Source organism: Anguilla anguilla, chromosome 12, assembly GCF_013347855.1.
Source record: "Anguilla anguilla isolate fAngAng1 chromosome 12, fAngAng1.pri, whole genome shotgun sequence".
NCBI lineage: Eukaryota > Metazoa > Chordata > Actinopteri > Anguilliformes > Anguillidae > Anguilla > Anguilla anguilla.
The window spans coordinates 27,863,172-27,879,172 of NC_049212.1; the positions used below are offsets into that span (position 1 = coordinate 27,863,172).

Here is a 16,001-nt window from a genome sequence, read left to right on the forward strand (position 1 = left end):
GTGTTGAGATACAACGCTGGATTAATCAGGGAAGGTTTGTGTTGGATTTACTTAATTGCATATGCCCTTAGGAAGTACATGTGTTTTATTGAATCCCTATTTTTGTGTGTTTGATTGAATCCTGCCAAACGGTTCCTGTGACTGTAGTTCTTTTTAAAACTTTAGGATTTAGCATTTTTATGCTTTATTATGCTTTATTACATTTCTTATTTATATACTACACGGTCAAAAGCATGTGGACACATCACATCCAACATGTCATCCAAATTATGGGCATTAATATGGAGTTAGTTGCTACTATAACAACCTCCACGATTCTGGGAAGGCTTTATACTAGATGTTGGAGCATTTCCGGAGGGATTTGCTTCCATTCAGACAGAAGAGCATTAGTGAGGTTTTTGCTAGCTTGCTGAGCTGCTGGTTTACCTTTTGATGAGTAAATGAGTGACCCATGAGGTTAACCATGTTCAGTTGTGAAAATGACTCAAATTTAACCATATGCTTTGTGTTACTTATATTTTGCTGTTTTACATAGCTGGCTAAATGTAAATCAGCAAAGTTATATGATTGAATACAGGAAAATATTTGCATGATACATGATTTCACACAAAAGAAAAAAAAAATCCAAGTTACCCTTGTCAAAAATGTCATATAATGATGATAAAACACAAATTATTAATGTATAAAAATACTTAGGTGACTTTTTCTCTAAAACGTTTAACATGGTGCCATGTGTTATGTGCTTAGGCATTTGGTCACCTTCACAAGAACACCAACTGTCATTTCATCAAATAGCAACTGCTGCATCCTTCAGCTATCAACTTCTAAATTAAAGCCAAGATTTCAACAATGATAGCATGGAAGGGTGTGTATATGCGTGCATGTGTGCTTGTCTCTCTCTCTCTGTATGTGAATTGCTTCACAGATCAGGAAAATTTTAGAGGGGTTACACAATTCTGCATGAACAAGTAGCAAAACACAACTCTTCATGTGAGAATTAACAATACGGATAATATCATTTTATTTTAGCATGTTACAGGGCGATAAACACAATTTTACCATTAAGATATTAGGATTTAAGCTGACTTCAAAAAGGTTAACTTATCAAAGCATTTCAGTCCACTTTCAAATACAGAACATTGAAATCAAACACCTTTATTTTGTTTCTTGAATTTGTTCTTAGGTACCTTTTCATACATACCATTTCAAAAGCTGACAGAGAACCTTACATCTAACCAAAGGAAACTGAAGAGGACATGAGCGTGAAAAGAAGAATACGTCTATCCGACACCATTCCTGTGTACATTGCTTGAAAGATTATGCCTTTTTAAAAAATGTTCCATCACATCGTTTATTTTGAGTAATATCAATATATGAACTCAATGCTCAAGTTTTGTGTGTTAGAACCCATCCTTTTCTTCTCAGAAAGAAATGTGAAATTTCCTGGTGATGCTAAAAAGAAGTGAGACAGGAGTTACTGACATTACTGACAATGGAAACTAAAACTCTCATAGCATGGTTCCGCACCACTTTATGCTTGGATTTGAATACAGCATGTACATGCATTTCAATAAAACATGTGCATTAATTACACATTCACTTTTATTTTAATTCTTTTTCAGAAACACTCATTTGACACACCTGTTTTTTAAGTGCTGTATATTTTTTTGTTTTGTAAATCATAAATGTCTGATTTGGACAGATGGTTTGACTGCACATTAGAAATGAACATGTTTACAGTTTGTATTGGCCTTCTATGTACGGGCACCTCCATTGCATTTTTTTAAACATCAGTCACCGAAATGCATACATTCTATCATAAATCTAATATTTTAATTGGGGAAAATCCCTCAAACTCCAGGGAAAAGCTGTTTGTAATCGGAGAGGTACAATAAGCGCACAAAACGTAGTAAACCCTTTTAAAAACATTATGCTCTAATGCTTATCACATGGTGCAAAATAATGCTACCATAGACCACTACAAGTTAATCGTCAACAAATTACTAACCTAGTTAGAAACATGGACATATATTAAATCTTTCTTTTTGTATATATGGACATTGGATTCAAGTATATACACTATAAAATGAAAGAATGGGGAAAAAAAGATCCTTAAAACATTCGAGACAGTGATTTCAAAAGCTTAGATTAAAATAAAAGAAGAAATGAAAAACTTCTTCATTCATTGGCCTCATACATGTCTACCCAGGTTCCAGCTATACAACCTCACGGTAATTCATATACAAAATTAAATGCAACAAGTTTATGGTGTTAAAGTAAATATGGCAGGCAATTTCTGAAGCTAAGTACAGCTTGCCATAGAGAAACTGCTCAGCATATGCTTACTATTATGTTTAATCTTACAGGATACATAATGGATGTTAGGCAATTATGATTACTGTTGGTTTTATAAGTAAATCAACAGACATTTTCCTTAAAGAAAAATACAAAAATTTATTATGTACAGTATTTTTGCTTTGTAAGAAGTAATCCCTCCTTAAATGATGCAACGAGCTACTGTATGCACTTAAAGGCAGTTCCTGAATCAGCCTCAGAAACACTTCCACTTCCTGTTCTGCTGTACTGTACAATATTAGCCTTTTTCAAAAACATTTTGCTTCCTGTAACGAGGCCATTCAGAATTGAGGGACAAGCAGTGTGAGATATATTTGACAATATTTACATCTTTTTTTTTTTCATTGAGATGTTAACATCAATGAGCAAGTTTTCCCCTTGTCTATTTTTTTTAAACTACACACACCACGGAGAGTTTACTCATTTTCAGGCCTCTCTTACCTTACAGCATGTTTATAGTATGTTTGTGTTTACTATTTTTTAAATGTCATTTTACTACTTACATTTGGCAGCCATGGTTTTGTATCATAATGCACTAGTTACAATAACCTTTTCATTGAAATATTAAAGAATAAACTTGGAATTTTAAAATAAGCTTGGAAGCCTTGTAAAACTATATGACGAAATGATAAAAAAAAGCTACTTCAAAAATGACTTCAGTTATTCTCTCCGTTATCCATGACCGCTGTAGTTGACTTGAAATCCCTGCCATATTTGAGTTTACTTGGATGTTTATACATCAGCTTTTCTTGATGGCATGCCTTGCAACTTTTCCCCAAATTCAACCCTAAACCAAGAAAGAAAAAAAGAAAAGCAAAACAAAAATACTGACGGCAGTTAGCAAGACTTCGGCAAAGTAAAAATATTGCAAAAACTGAAACTTATAAATGACACTGTTTGTTCCTTATGTAACCTTTCTTCCATTTTTGAATGTATTTAACTAGACATTTTTTGTGTTTAATTTTTAAATACTGCTTTTTCCTAGCGCCGCAGCACTTGGGGGGTCGTTGTTACACTGTACAAACAGTCTCACTGTAATTTAGTGGTGGTTCGGATGGGGGTTTGCCGTGTTATTAACACTTGAAGAAAAGGCAGATGATGGAGGCCAGTAGAAGCCAGAGTGACTGGGTCAGGGAGGCGGAGCCGTTAATGTCCCTCCCCGTGCCAGGTCCTAGGGAAGAGGGAAAAGAACAGTTATATTCCTCCATCTGCCACGATCACCTTCCAAACCCTTCTCTCCACAAACTGTGAAACATTTCTTATTTTTCGTCCATTTGCAGTCAATATGTTTTTCTGTTACACTAAATTTTATGTGAGTCAATTCACAATTTTCTGCTACTTCTCTAACGGGAATGAACACTTTGCCTAGAAATGAAATTAAATAAAAATTTTGACAACTTGATAAAAATGCAAGGCTTTACTTTTTTGTCTGCAGTTTTGGGGCAAATCTAAACCAGCTGTTCTAAATGCCCAAAAAGGAATATTCACCCCTTACTTTGTTGCTGATGTTAATTGTTGTAGTAATGTACTGTATACCAGATAAGGCTTGATTAATTTTCATAAGCTTACCATTTGAAGTTTTTATTTTTTTGTGCTCGGTAAAACTTCTTATTTGGCATTGTAATACAATTCCCAACTTCTCATAGACATCATAAACAAATACTTCGCAATGAGCTATGGGAGCCTGATTCAAGGGATTCCTGGAAATGACTACGCACTCTCTCTTTTAAGATAAAGTTTTCAAGATGGGAACACTGTATTGTATTGACATGCCAACTTGCTTTATTTATTGAGGACAAGTATCCACACATACCCGTCTGATTATGTATGTATGTCAGGAGTAATGTGTCTAATTTTTTGGATCACTGTCTTATAAAGTAGGGCATTATTAATTGTGCTCTGGGAGTTAGATAGAATACAATTCTTTGGTAACTTTTTCAACTTGCCCTACACTATGGCTGCAGTGATATCCCATCTGCTAAAGCCATTTCTGGCTTCATGACATGGGGCTTGCTCGAAACTATCATGTGATATGAACTACACACAAATAAATTCCATTGCATTTAGTGCTGCAAAGGAAATTTGCTTTGAAATTCTAAATTGAAGCCTGATTGTGTGTGATTTGTTCCTTTGGCTGAAAAGCATAGTCTTTCAGTCAATGGGCTTGGCTCACTGATTCTTGTAATGCAGTGCAAATGGCAAGTACCACAACTGGAAAACCACAGAATATCTATACACCACCCCCCCTCCTCCCCAACCCATTATGCAGTGTCCATCGCTCTAGAATGAATGCTAATGGCTTTGTTAATTTACAATTTACAAGGATTTGCTCACACTGGATCTACTATCGCATTTCAGTCCCATTTTAGCTGTCCATATTTGGAGAGAATTCTAAAATATATAAAGAAAAATGAAAGCATTCATTTGGCCTTAATTTTTTAAGGTTCAGAAGTCCTTAATCTTTCAATCACACATTTTATTTATAGAACTGAATTTTTAGCCTGCTTTTCACACGTTGTGAATGTCTTCAGACCTGGAAAAAAAAACTGTGCTGTAAATTGTGAAGTTGCGAAATGACTAATTAATTTCACAAAGAGCACAACCCATACATTTTCACCTAGAGCTATGGCCTGCTGACTAGCTTAGTCTGCATACCCTTTTTCATTTAAGGACCTAGGATATGCTTACTCTGTACTTTCGTGCACACCTTACGTTCATCTTCTGTGAAGGTCATAGAGGGGTTTTAGAGCTGGTGGCTCCTCAGGGTCAAAATGGACAAAGCATCAAGCGAGAGGAGAACAACAAGCATACAAAGCACACCTATGGCCCAGCGAGAGACGGCAGTGTCCATTCATTCAGATTTGGACATCGACATGAAGGCCGGAGAGACCGATGCAGGCTAAAGCGGGGGCCGCTTGGCTTCCATTCCTCAGCACAAGTGGGATCTGTTTCTTACGGTGGATCTCTTCCCAGAGTTTATACGGCCCCGTCTTTGGCAAAGCCAGCTGGCACTGTGCGTCTCCAACAGTTGTGTCTGAATGCTGTGAAAGGACACTCGGGCGTTCTCTCTGAAGAGTGCAGGGGAAAGGGCGGAAGGTACGGCCCTTTGGCTGGGGTACAGGTGGAAGCACCTGCCACAGCGTGGCTGTGCTCCACACAGCCACTGTGACATCTCTGTTCCCGTAGAGCCTCACTCATTAGCAGTCCGCTCACCCAAGCCTGTGTGGAGCCAGACAGGAACCCCCGTGGGAACAGTTAATCAAAGCACTCTAATCAATAATACATGGAACCAAATGGCCAGCCTCACCACTAACACTCGGAAAAGGAGGGGGGAGAAGCATCATTTATTCCCGAAAGGGGGAGCAATTTCACTGTGACACCAGACAGGATTGAAAAATGCTTGATTTATAGAAGATTTTCAGCCTGCTTATCCTGCATGTTGTGAATTGTTGCCTGACACGAATCGAGGCCGCTCTTTTGATTGTTAGTTGTGAATCATACCATAATTTTGCTTGCACCTCTGGACACATAAATATGCGTACATGCACATCACTAAAATTGTTGTTGTTGATGTATAATAATCTTTAACTTTCAGGAAACTAAACCACTGTTTTAAATTCAAGACATGTCCATGAATATACCAATATTTGAAACAATGCCTCATATATATGTGTGTGTATGTACACACACATCGTTGGTATATTTCTTTCCACAGGCTTGTGCACATCAAGAAAAAGTAGTAACAAAACTAGAAACACATCCAAATTTATCCCTCCAAATTTTAATTTGAAATGACAATAAGAAAAACACAAATCTTCAGTTTAGAGGTGTTATTAAACGTAAGTGTTGAATGAATGTACAGATGTATTGACTTTGAAAAGTAAAATAAAGGTAGTAAGACAAGACCTTTTATTAAGACGTTTATTTTCAAAGTCAAAGTTCAGGACGCTTGATTGGATGTTGAACTACATGTGTAACATCTCTAAGGAAAAGCGTATCCGGTCAGAATATAGAAAGAGTTCCTTTCCTGCAGCAGTCCTTACCGCACATGCTCGCCTCAGGGAGTTCCTCCCCCATACTGCCGTCTTTATGTTGTATGTCACACTCCCTGTTAGCGGCACGTCTCGCTATGTGAAATAATCGATAATTATGGATGAAACCATGAGCGTGCAACGCAGCTGCACACTCAAATCAGCTCAACAGTGGCAAGTGTCCTTGCCTGCTATGACTGTCTAATGCAGAGATATTCTGATGGCTGGAAGGAGACCACCGTCCTGCTTCAGTCCCCATGGCTTTCTGCCCTGGATCCAGTGCTGGCTCAATGCCACATTCTGCCGTTTCCTAGATCAGCAACGATTCTAAATTCTGAGGGCTTCAGGTAACACGTGGCAGGAACTGTACGTATTTATCTAAAAGGGATACTGAGACTCGACCTGGAGGACATTTCTGCACGGTCAGCCATTCGACTGCAGTGATGTGTGCTGTACATGTGTAATCCTTTAATGAGGGAACCAATGCCAAACTCACACAGACAAACACACGCCGAAACATAATTAAAAAATTTTACAAGTTTACACTGATCAGAATTAATAGAATAGAATAGAATAATTCTAGATTCTAGATTCTAAAATAGAAAGAATTTCTTTATTGTCATTGTACTGGTGTGTGCAACGAAATTCTGGCGCACTGCCTGAGCGGAGCTCAAATATACATGTATAAATAAATAAACGTACGTATCATATATTGGGCGTGGCCCGAACATGGGTGTGGCACCATTTGTGAGCACTTGGTCCATGGCCACGCCCTCATATGTCAGAAAAAACTTTTCCAGCAGCGTTTTTGATGAATTTAACATCCCTGGGCAAACTGTGCAGGTTTAGCACTCTGTCAGGATTTGTCCTGAGGAAGACGAGAAGGGATGATAATTGGGAAGGGATGAGACATCACACATACCTGCTTTCCCAGGCCATTTTGCATGTATCACCTCTTCTTAACAACAGAGAATCAACAATGTTGAAGGGGACAGGTTTCAATAAAGGCATTAAACCCACAAAAGTGGTACACATCTGGACCATGTTGCATGTGAAAACAGATTCATCTGTAACTGAAAGGGGAAGGGCTTATTGTGCACTGTAAAACATTACCCAACAATATTTTAAAATGTCTACACTGTTAGCTGAATGAACATGAGGTGCTTCTCCATTTTTTCTAATCATTGCAAAGAATACGGCAATGCACAGTATATGAACCTATAATTTATTGATGATGACTGTGATTATATGTGAGAGGTAAGAAATATCAAAGAACATGAATAAATGGCTGCTGCTAGTAATTCTGGGAAATTCCAAAGGAAATTAGGCTACATGAGGCGATCCCGATGTGGACATTGACATTCTGAAAGCGGGGGATGGCACAGAGTTGAGCCACGCCTTGCTCTCTTTGTCCCTCCTGCCTCGGCCCCTCCCTGCAGAGGTTGTCACAGTTACCAGGAATCTGATTTGGCGTTGCACAGAGCAAAGTACATACTGCCATCTGCTGTTTGCCTATGGTCAATGCATAGCAAATCCAAGGCTTTCAGAGCCAGCAGCATTACTAGTTTCTAAACATGACACCATTTTAGTACGCATGAAAATGTAGTCCTCCTATAAAACAGTAAATTATAGTTTTTTCCAACAGAATGTTTTAACACATAAAAAGAGAAAACGGTCTTTGTTAGGAGTAATGTCATGACATTACTCCTTACAAGTGTTGGCCAATACAGCTGCTGTTATACATGCAGATGACAATGGGTGTGTTTGCATTCCATGGAAATGTTTTCCAAATGTCGAATGAAAAGAAAGGCATATAGATTTAGTTCTATTCATTTGGGCATTGCACAGAGGTATGAGACAATATGAGATAATATTCACTCATCTTTCAAAGGGATGTATGCACTGTGGCCAAAACAAGCAGGTCATTTGTACACCCTGTGCTGTTCTTCATTTGCATAATAGCTGGACTGAGGCTTTGCACCACTGAGCAGACACAAGGAAGTGTTTGTAATTTGACTTGGCGTGATTACCTCTGCAGGCTTTGAGAAGGGTGCTCATGGGAATTGCACTGGTGTTCAGTTCCACATGGAGCAGTCAGCAGTCCCTCATCGAAGCCTATTTATAATGATCTATAACACGCTGAACACGATTCAAATGAGAAAAGCCAAATGTAAGAAGAAAACTTGAATTGCGGCTAGGTAACAGAACTGTTTTTTTATGATTAATAATACCTTGCAGTTAAAGAATTTTTTCAGCGTATGTACAAATTTGCCCTTTCATGCTGGCTTGTCACACAAGAAAAAATGATTGTTTATGGAAACATTTCTTATTGTCTTTACAGGAGTTTTTAATATCTAGTGATTCATCATGTGGTCCAAGATAAATAACACACAGATTTAAGTTTAAAACAATAGCAACATTTTGAGACAGAGGTAAAGCTCCGTTTGCATGATGAAACAGCTGTTATTCTTTATGTCCAAATAATTGAATTATTCACAAATTCAAACTGATTTCTGGTTTAATACAAAGAAGCTTTGACCAGAAACAAATCAGTTCTTTATAATTTTTTTTGAAAAACATTTGAAAAACTAGATCCCAAAAGAGGTCTTTGTGCTTAATAATTCAGAAGGCTATGATGATATGACGCAAACATTTCTCATTATTTTCCCAACGACACTCTCAGCAGGCCCCCATTAAACGCGTCCGTTGCTGTTAATCAGCAGACGCGTTTGAAGTAAGAGGGTGAGCTGAGGACACTGTAAACCCGTGACCTCGCTCGTGCACTGCGTCACAAGCCGCGCATTTCACAGGGAATTCTCTGGCTCCGGTTCCCCCGGAAACCCCGGGAGCAGATGCTGGAAGTGAAGGAGAACATTTTTAACCCCCGCTGGGTCTCCGCCTTCCTCCCAGAAAAGCTGGGATTGTGCCGCGGGCTCCTCACTCATTCGGCTGAATTCCCCGCCCTACCAGCTTCCTTTTGTCCCCCTGCAAACAAGCGGCACACTGTGACATTCAGTGTGATGACGGCTCCACTTCTGGTTTCAAATCTGAATGGCAAAAAGAGTTCAAAGCACGCTCGCCGAGTTTGGCTGAAAGGAAGCAATTGTCTCTGCAAATGAACCTTATTCAAATGAACATTTCCTCTTCTCGACTCACAAGGACTTAAATTTTTAAAATATATTTATTATATTTTATTATTGTTCCATGCTGTGGGTGGCAAGGCTAAAGCACAGAAGCAGAACTGAGTGACAACAAAAAACTGGTTACAGCTTTGCATCATTTTTATTTTGAACAACTTTATATACCCATTTTCTCTTGTCCCTCAATTCTGGACTGTCCAAATGCATTAGTGGGTCTGTGTCATTGTTGCAAAGCATGACTATAGGAGGCATTATTATGTGAACAGGTGACAAATCCATGCTAGCTCTACCCCTCTGTCCTCTGGTAATGTTATAGCTGGACATAGATGTCTGGTAACCCATCCGAAACTGGCACAGGTTTTGGTCTGGACCTCAAGGAACAACATTACAATAAGAACCGCATCACCACATCCGGAGGACCAGTAGGTACATAATTAAAGGTTGCATAATTTCTAAAAGCTCTATAATGTGCATAACCTATAGGACCAACACAAAGCAAGGACAGATATTTTGATAATGTGATTGACAGGATATAGTCTGAGGTGAGGCAGAGCTGTCTGCCTGTGATTGAGTTAATTGCTAATGCTACAGCACAAATGGGTCACATATTGTGTAAAACTGAGTAAGCTCAGCTGCTGAGAGAGGAAAACAAAGAGGCTGAGAAGTTTTAGCCGCTGAGTTTTGGCAGTGAAGCTGGAGAGAGTTTGGCCGATGCAAAATTAGGCCATTAGTCTTCTTAGAAAAGATTGTTATGGATTCTTATGGAAATATAAATATGTCATAACACCTCGACACCCACAGCACAAAATGCAGAAACATTGCTGCTCTGGTCTCCATTATGTATGCTCTTCACTGAATAAATATATTAAAGATTCTTCTCTACCGTATATAATTCATGTAGAAAATAAACTCAGTTGTTGTGTGACAAGAGGAAATAAGGACAGCTTGAAAGAAGCCAAGCCTGGTTAACATTGTTTGCTGTGACAGTCCAAGTGCAACATAAAGGGTAACATGAGGACAAGACTGTAAAAAAAACAAAAGTAAATAAATAAATAAAACAGAGCCTGCAATGGCGGCCACAGTGCAAGGATTCATACATGAAGCAGTGGGGACATCTGGTGGCCAAAATATGGAACTTTACTTTCTTTTCTCTTCTTGGCTTCACGTTTTGCACACAGCAGACCTCTCTGTTTTCAGTTCAGAACAGAATCACATAAATAATAGACATTAATAATAAATGAAAACCTATTTATAATAATAACTGATCTGTGAGCAGTGTAACAATGATGGAGCCCTGGGTGCCTTTATTAATAACAGCGCCATAGCCACCATCACAGCAACAGCAACAACAAAACCAACAAGGTGACTATTCATGGACAAAGTGCCAGAGCACTCTGTTTCTTAGTTTTTCAGTGAGACTAACAACTTCTCACACTCAGTGTAGCTGTGTAAAATTATCCAAATTCCAAGCACGAGGGTGAAAGCACTGGCAAAAACATTTGTTTCCAATGAGGAACCGACCCATCTGTCTCCCAGCTTTGTCAATCTAAACGGATGAGATTCTGGCCTCAAAAATCACATGTACTCATGCTTGAAGTTTAGCTTTAGCAGATGTGATAGTAAGTAAACAAATATGCTTGGAACTTTCTTTTGTCCTCTACCATTTCCTGGTAAAGAGACTGGAGGAAAAATAAAATTGAACTGGCTTTTTGTTTACATTAGTGCTCACTGCAACCAAGAAATTAATACTATTCCATGAAATGTGTTGGAATATGCCCCAAAATCTGTTTGGATTTTACAATGTCCTGTAATGGTATTATGCTACAGAACTTGTATAGGTATGTACAAAATCAGATGTACAGATGTAAAGGGTGAATGTTTCTGATGGTTCTGTACAGGTTAATTATATTTACACATAAATAACTACTTCATTTCATGGTAGTGAAAGACTCATCAGAAATATCTCATTTGCAAATAAGAACTAGAGTACAAATAAGCAATATGCTTCTTATTATAAGGATGACTGACTTTCATTGTTGGAACAATACATGTTCGTATTTTCCGGTACGGACACCATTTCTTGTTTCAACAATGAGAAGGCAAAACTAACTATGGAAGTCTTAAAATCATGGACCTAAGTGAACCTTGGGATATTTAATGCCTCTTTTTTTCTGCAGACCTTTTCTCTCCCTCTAATTTAGGCTGCAATTTCTATACTAATCTTATGTTTGTTATCAGTCTGTGATTCTTTGATGAGAATACTGTAGACCTGAGCAGCATGAGCTTTGAAGAAGCAGTTCCTACATACGTGAACAGAGCCCGACAAAACCAACCAAGAATCAAGCTAAAACTCATGAAGGAAGATCCTCCCCGAACACGGCTTTTTTTAACGAGAGACACTCCCCAAAAAGGATTTTTACATGAAGAACACATCGAGAGCTCATAAAGAGAACTATGTTTAGCGGTTATATTTTTTTAATTCAAAAGAAAAGAATATAGGCTTTGAGAAAATGTTATGACATTTCGATATCCTGTCAGAAAGATTTGTCTTGTTAGACAGAAATCAATTTTACAGATAAAGTTCTGACATATTTTTCTGAACTTTATCCATAAAAATAAAATAAATTCTGGAATTGAGACACAAAAGGTCTTCATGACGATAATAATAATGATAATAACAATAACCACTCTCCAAGACACTGGAAAATAAGCTCTTGTACCAATAAAACTGTGACTTGGCTTCAGAATTCTTGTGGACATATGAAATGTGATTGTGTGCTGTCAGTCAATATTGTCATCACGCCCACCCCACTAAAACAGTTATAGTGCACGTGGAACAAAATGCACACAGAAAGAGAAACACACGGAACTCACTTACTCTGACTACAGCCGAATGTCTCTTACCGTTGACAAGCCACTGATTTTAAACATTTCATTCACACCAATGTTTACAGAGAAGATTAAATTAATTCTCTTTTTTGTGAAAAAGGGTGGGTTTGAGCTTCGGTTTACTTGTATCTCAATTGGAGTTTTTTTCCCCCTTAAATCTGCAGTTTAAGATATTAGACTTGGTGCTGCCAAGTGAAGATATACTGATGCAATTCACTGCAAGAACCATATTTCTGTGGCTGAAGTACTGACATCTGCCCTTTATTCATGTGAGACTGTGCAAACTGGAAGCTCTTCACAGTGTATTCTCACGGTGCTTTCTTCAGTTTCCACAGACATGTCTATCGGTTCCAGCGCTTCTACAAGGGGCTAAGACACGCTGAACGAGTGGATTCAGCCATGACGGCCCGTGGCCGATGTGCACAGCACATCAGACATCTGCACATAGGTCCGCTGGTTAGACATCGCCTTTGAGGCATGTCTCCACAGGCTTAGCATGTGATGCTGCAGCCCAAGGGCCATTTATCACAAGGGCCAGTGTACATTACATTACATTACAGGCATTTGGCAGATGCTCTTATCCAGAGCGACGTACAACAAAGTGTATAACCATAACCAGGAACAAGTGTGTCGAAAACCCTAGAGAGAAGTACTGTTCCAAGTGCAGAGAACAACCGCATAGTTCAACTTGGACCCTGTAGGTTAAACTGATTAACACTAACACAAACAAGAACCGCAACAACGCAGTCTATGCAAAAATACAAGCAGTAGTTAAGACACGAGTGCATTAACTAAGTCAACTACGAAACAGTTACCTAGTTACAACCCTAAGCTTACAGTGTAGAATTTAACACAGTAAATACAAGTGTTTGAAAACATGAACAAGGAATGCACATGCCCTTACTGAGAAATGGCTATAATAATAATAATAATAATAATAATAATAATAATAATAATAAATAATAATAATAATAATAATAATAGATCTGCTATAATATGATAAAAGTCAACATTTACTGATTAAAAGTAATACACAAATACAATTAAACTAATATACAGCACATATCAATATCGCGTTTCACTATCACATTATCCTATTATCAGTCCTTTAACTAGGTTTTATTCAGGTATGCATTTGGTAAATTGAGATCGAAGTGTTTTATAATGTAGGGGAACAATACCAATGAGTCATACAATGTCAGTCAGCGGCAAAACTCCTGGATGGTGTTTGTGACATTATTGTGCACATTTAATAGGCAGATACAAATCCAAGAGTCTAAGGTGAAGGTAAATATGATGCAACAAGTCTGTAATTCCTATACACTTGCTCAGTATGAGTATTAAAGCAGGTACTGTATCATAGAACTATGATTGGACAGACTGTTTCTTTCTGAGCTTTGAAAATATCATTACTATTGAAGAAATGAAACATATTTAGGGATAGCGTTCTCTCTAAATTCACGTGTTCTACTAATGTTGCTTTAAATAGTAAATCAAGTTACACATAGACAGAACTATGAATGGATCTTTTAAAGGCTGCTTGGTCTTTAATTCATAATCTATCTAACAGAGATGAACATTTTGCCCCCATCACCCAATCTGTTCAAAATGGCAAATTCATTTAGAAAATCCCTACTCTGTCCTCAAACTGAAGAAAGATGGTGTCACAGAAATTGCCATATAGCAATACCTGTCTGAGAGCAAAATAACGACATTATAAGCATGCAGCTGCTGAGGGCTGCAGGCGCTTTCTGTATGAATGCGATTTTGAGGGTTTTTTCTCAGCCATGCGTGGAGGTAAAACGGGCTGCAATTTCACCTCCTGTCTTTGAGCCACAGAGAACTTTCTCTTCAAGTTTGATGAAGATTCCTCAGGCAATTTTAAAGTTTCAATGTTTAAATCTGAAAACAGACATTTGAACAATTACAATTCTTTTGTGATTTGTCAAAGATAATATTAACTTAAACATGGTAGGACTGTGTGCTGTTAGTGGCAAGCGCCCAATTGCCTTACTTTCTGTGAGTAATTAATCATTTCTTTTGCAGTAATTGTGGCATTTCCATTAACTAATTTTAATCAGTTTAAGATAGCTTGACTGCATTGTAGTGAACAGTATCTCCTCAACATTCTACAGTAATAAACAGGCAAAACAGTCTATAAGTGTTTGCAGTACTGGCACAAATTATGGAAACACAAGTTCAGTCGTTTTTAAACTTTGACCAGTGCCCCTCCTTCTGTTGTTGTTTCTTGGAGCCATTTTTTCGGTAAAAACTGAATTTGAAACAGTTATCTTCTTGACCACAAGTGATAACGACATTATGTGACCACCGGTAATTTGAAATAAGGTTTTCTTTGCATTAATATTATCATTTTATGGAATAAAATACTGGACAAAGAAATAGATGTTCAAGCTGGTTATAAAATTTCCAAGAGTAGGTTATATTAGACTGTTCAATTATGTCGGTATGAACTAATACATATAAGGTGTAATGGTTACTTATTTAACAAAGTGCACATTACTTCTTATTTTTGTTTTATCTTGATATTACATTCTGTCCAATAAGAAAAAAATCACAAATGTGTCACCCATTTTTGTCATATTTTGGAGATGATGATGTTTTCCAGTGATGCACTTTTCATCACTAATTCCTTGAAACACATTCTCTCTATTTCTTGGTATTCATAAAATGTGGATGATTTCTCTCACATCTTAAAAAAAAAAAAAAAAAAAAAAAAAATCATATTTAGGATTACTTCATTTTTTTTCTAATTTTGAAAATATGACTATTTAATGTCCTGTCAGTTTCATGTTCATACATATTCTACACATCATACACATATGTGATTACAATTTTTTTCAAAGTTAAAGTAGAACAATTGCCTGCTGTATTTTCATAGTTTTTGAGTGAAATACACTTTTCATCATTAATGTCTTCAAACACATTTTCTTTGGTTTCTTTATTTGTACTTGTGAGTATTTCTCACCAATCCTGTGAGAAAATTTCACGTTTAATTCTTTTTTTGTCACTTTTTCGTAGGTAAGAATATGGTCTTGGATTGTCAAGTTTCGGTAAAATTTCACCACAGTTGTCAGCCAACACATTCATTTTAATTTATTATTTATTTCTTCACTTTATTAAAATGTAGAATATTTCTCACTCATCTGATAGGGTATTTGGGACAACTTTTTCATATTTTGGAGTCAAGACTATAGTCATGTATCTTCATGTTTTTTAATGGAAATGTTTTTTGATTCTTTTTTAATCTTGCCCCCACACACAGTCAGGCAGACGGGATGCAGACAAAAATCCAATGCCAAGGCCATAGCTGCAGAATAGCAGAACTTGGTATCATCTTCGGGTCACCAAGTCTCCAAATGTACAATTAGACAACACTTCCATGCCAACAGTCTGTTGAATGTTTTCCAGGGAAAAGTATATATTGAGAGCGATCATCAAATCTAAGTGCCTGGAGTTTGTTAAACACCACGGAGAGTTTGGATTGAAACTAGGTGCCACAGTCATAACAGACAAAAATAGAGTCCTTGGCCACACACACCAGCGATGGGGTTTGGTGCTGATGGAA

At 37.6% G+C, this 16,001-nt stretch overlaps 1 protein-coding gene across 5 annotated transcripts in view; it reads right to left on the bottom strand.

Annotated features, from left to right (window-relative positions):
* Positions 1-991: 991 nt before the first annotated feature.
* Positions 992-16,001, bottom strand: part of lsamp (limbic system associated membrane protein) — an 869,619-nt gene continuing 854,609 nt past the window's right edge. For all 5 annotated transcript variants that reach the window (XM_035385108.1, XM_035385113.1, XM_035385110.1 and 2 more), the window contains one exon: positions 992-3,526. In XM_035385108.1, coding sequence (XP_035240999.1) covers positions 3,429-3,526 — 98 coding nt within the window. In that variant the 3' untranslated portion in view covers positions 992-3,428. The remainder of the gene's footprint in view (positions 3,527-16,001) is intronic.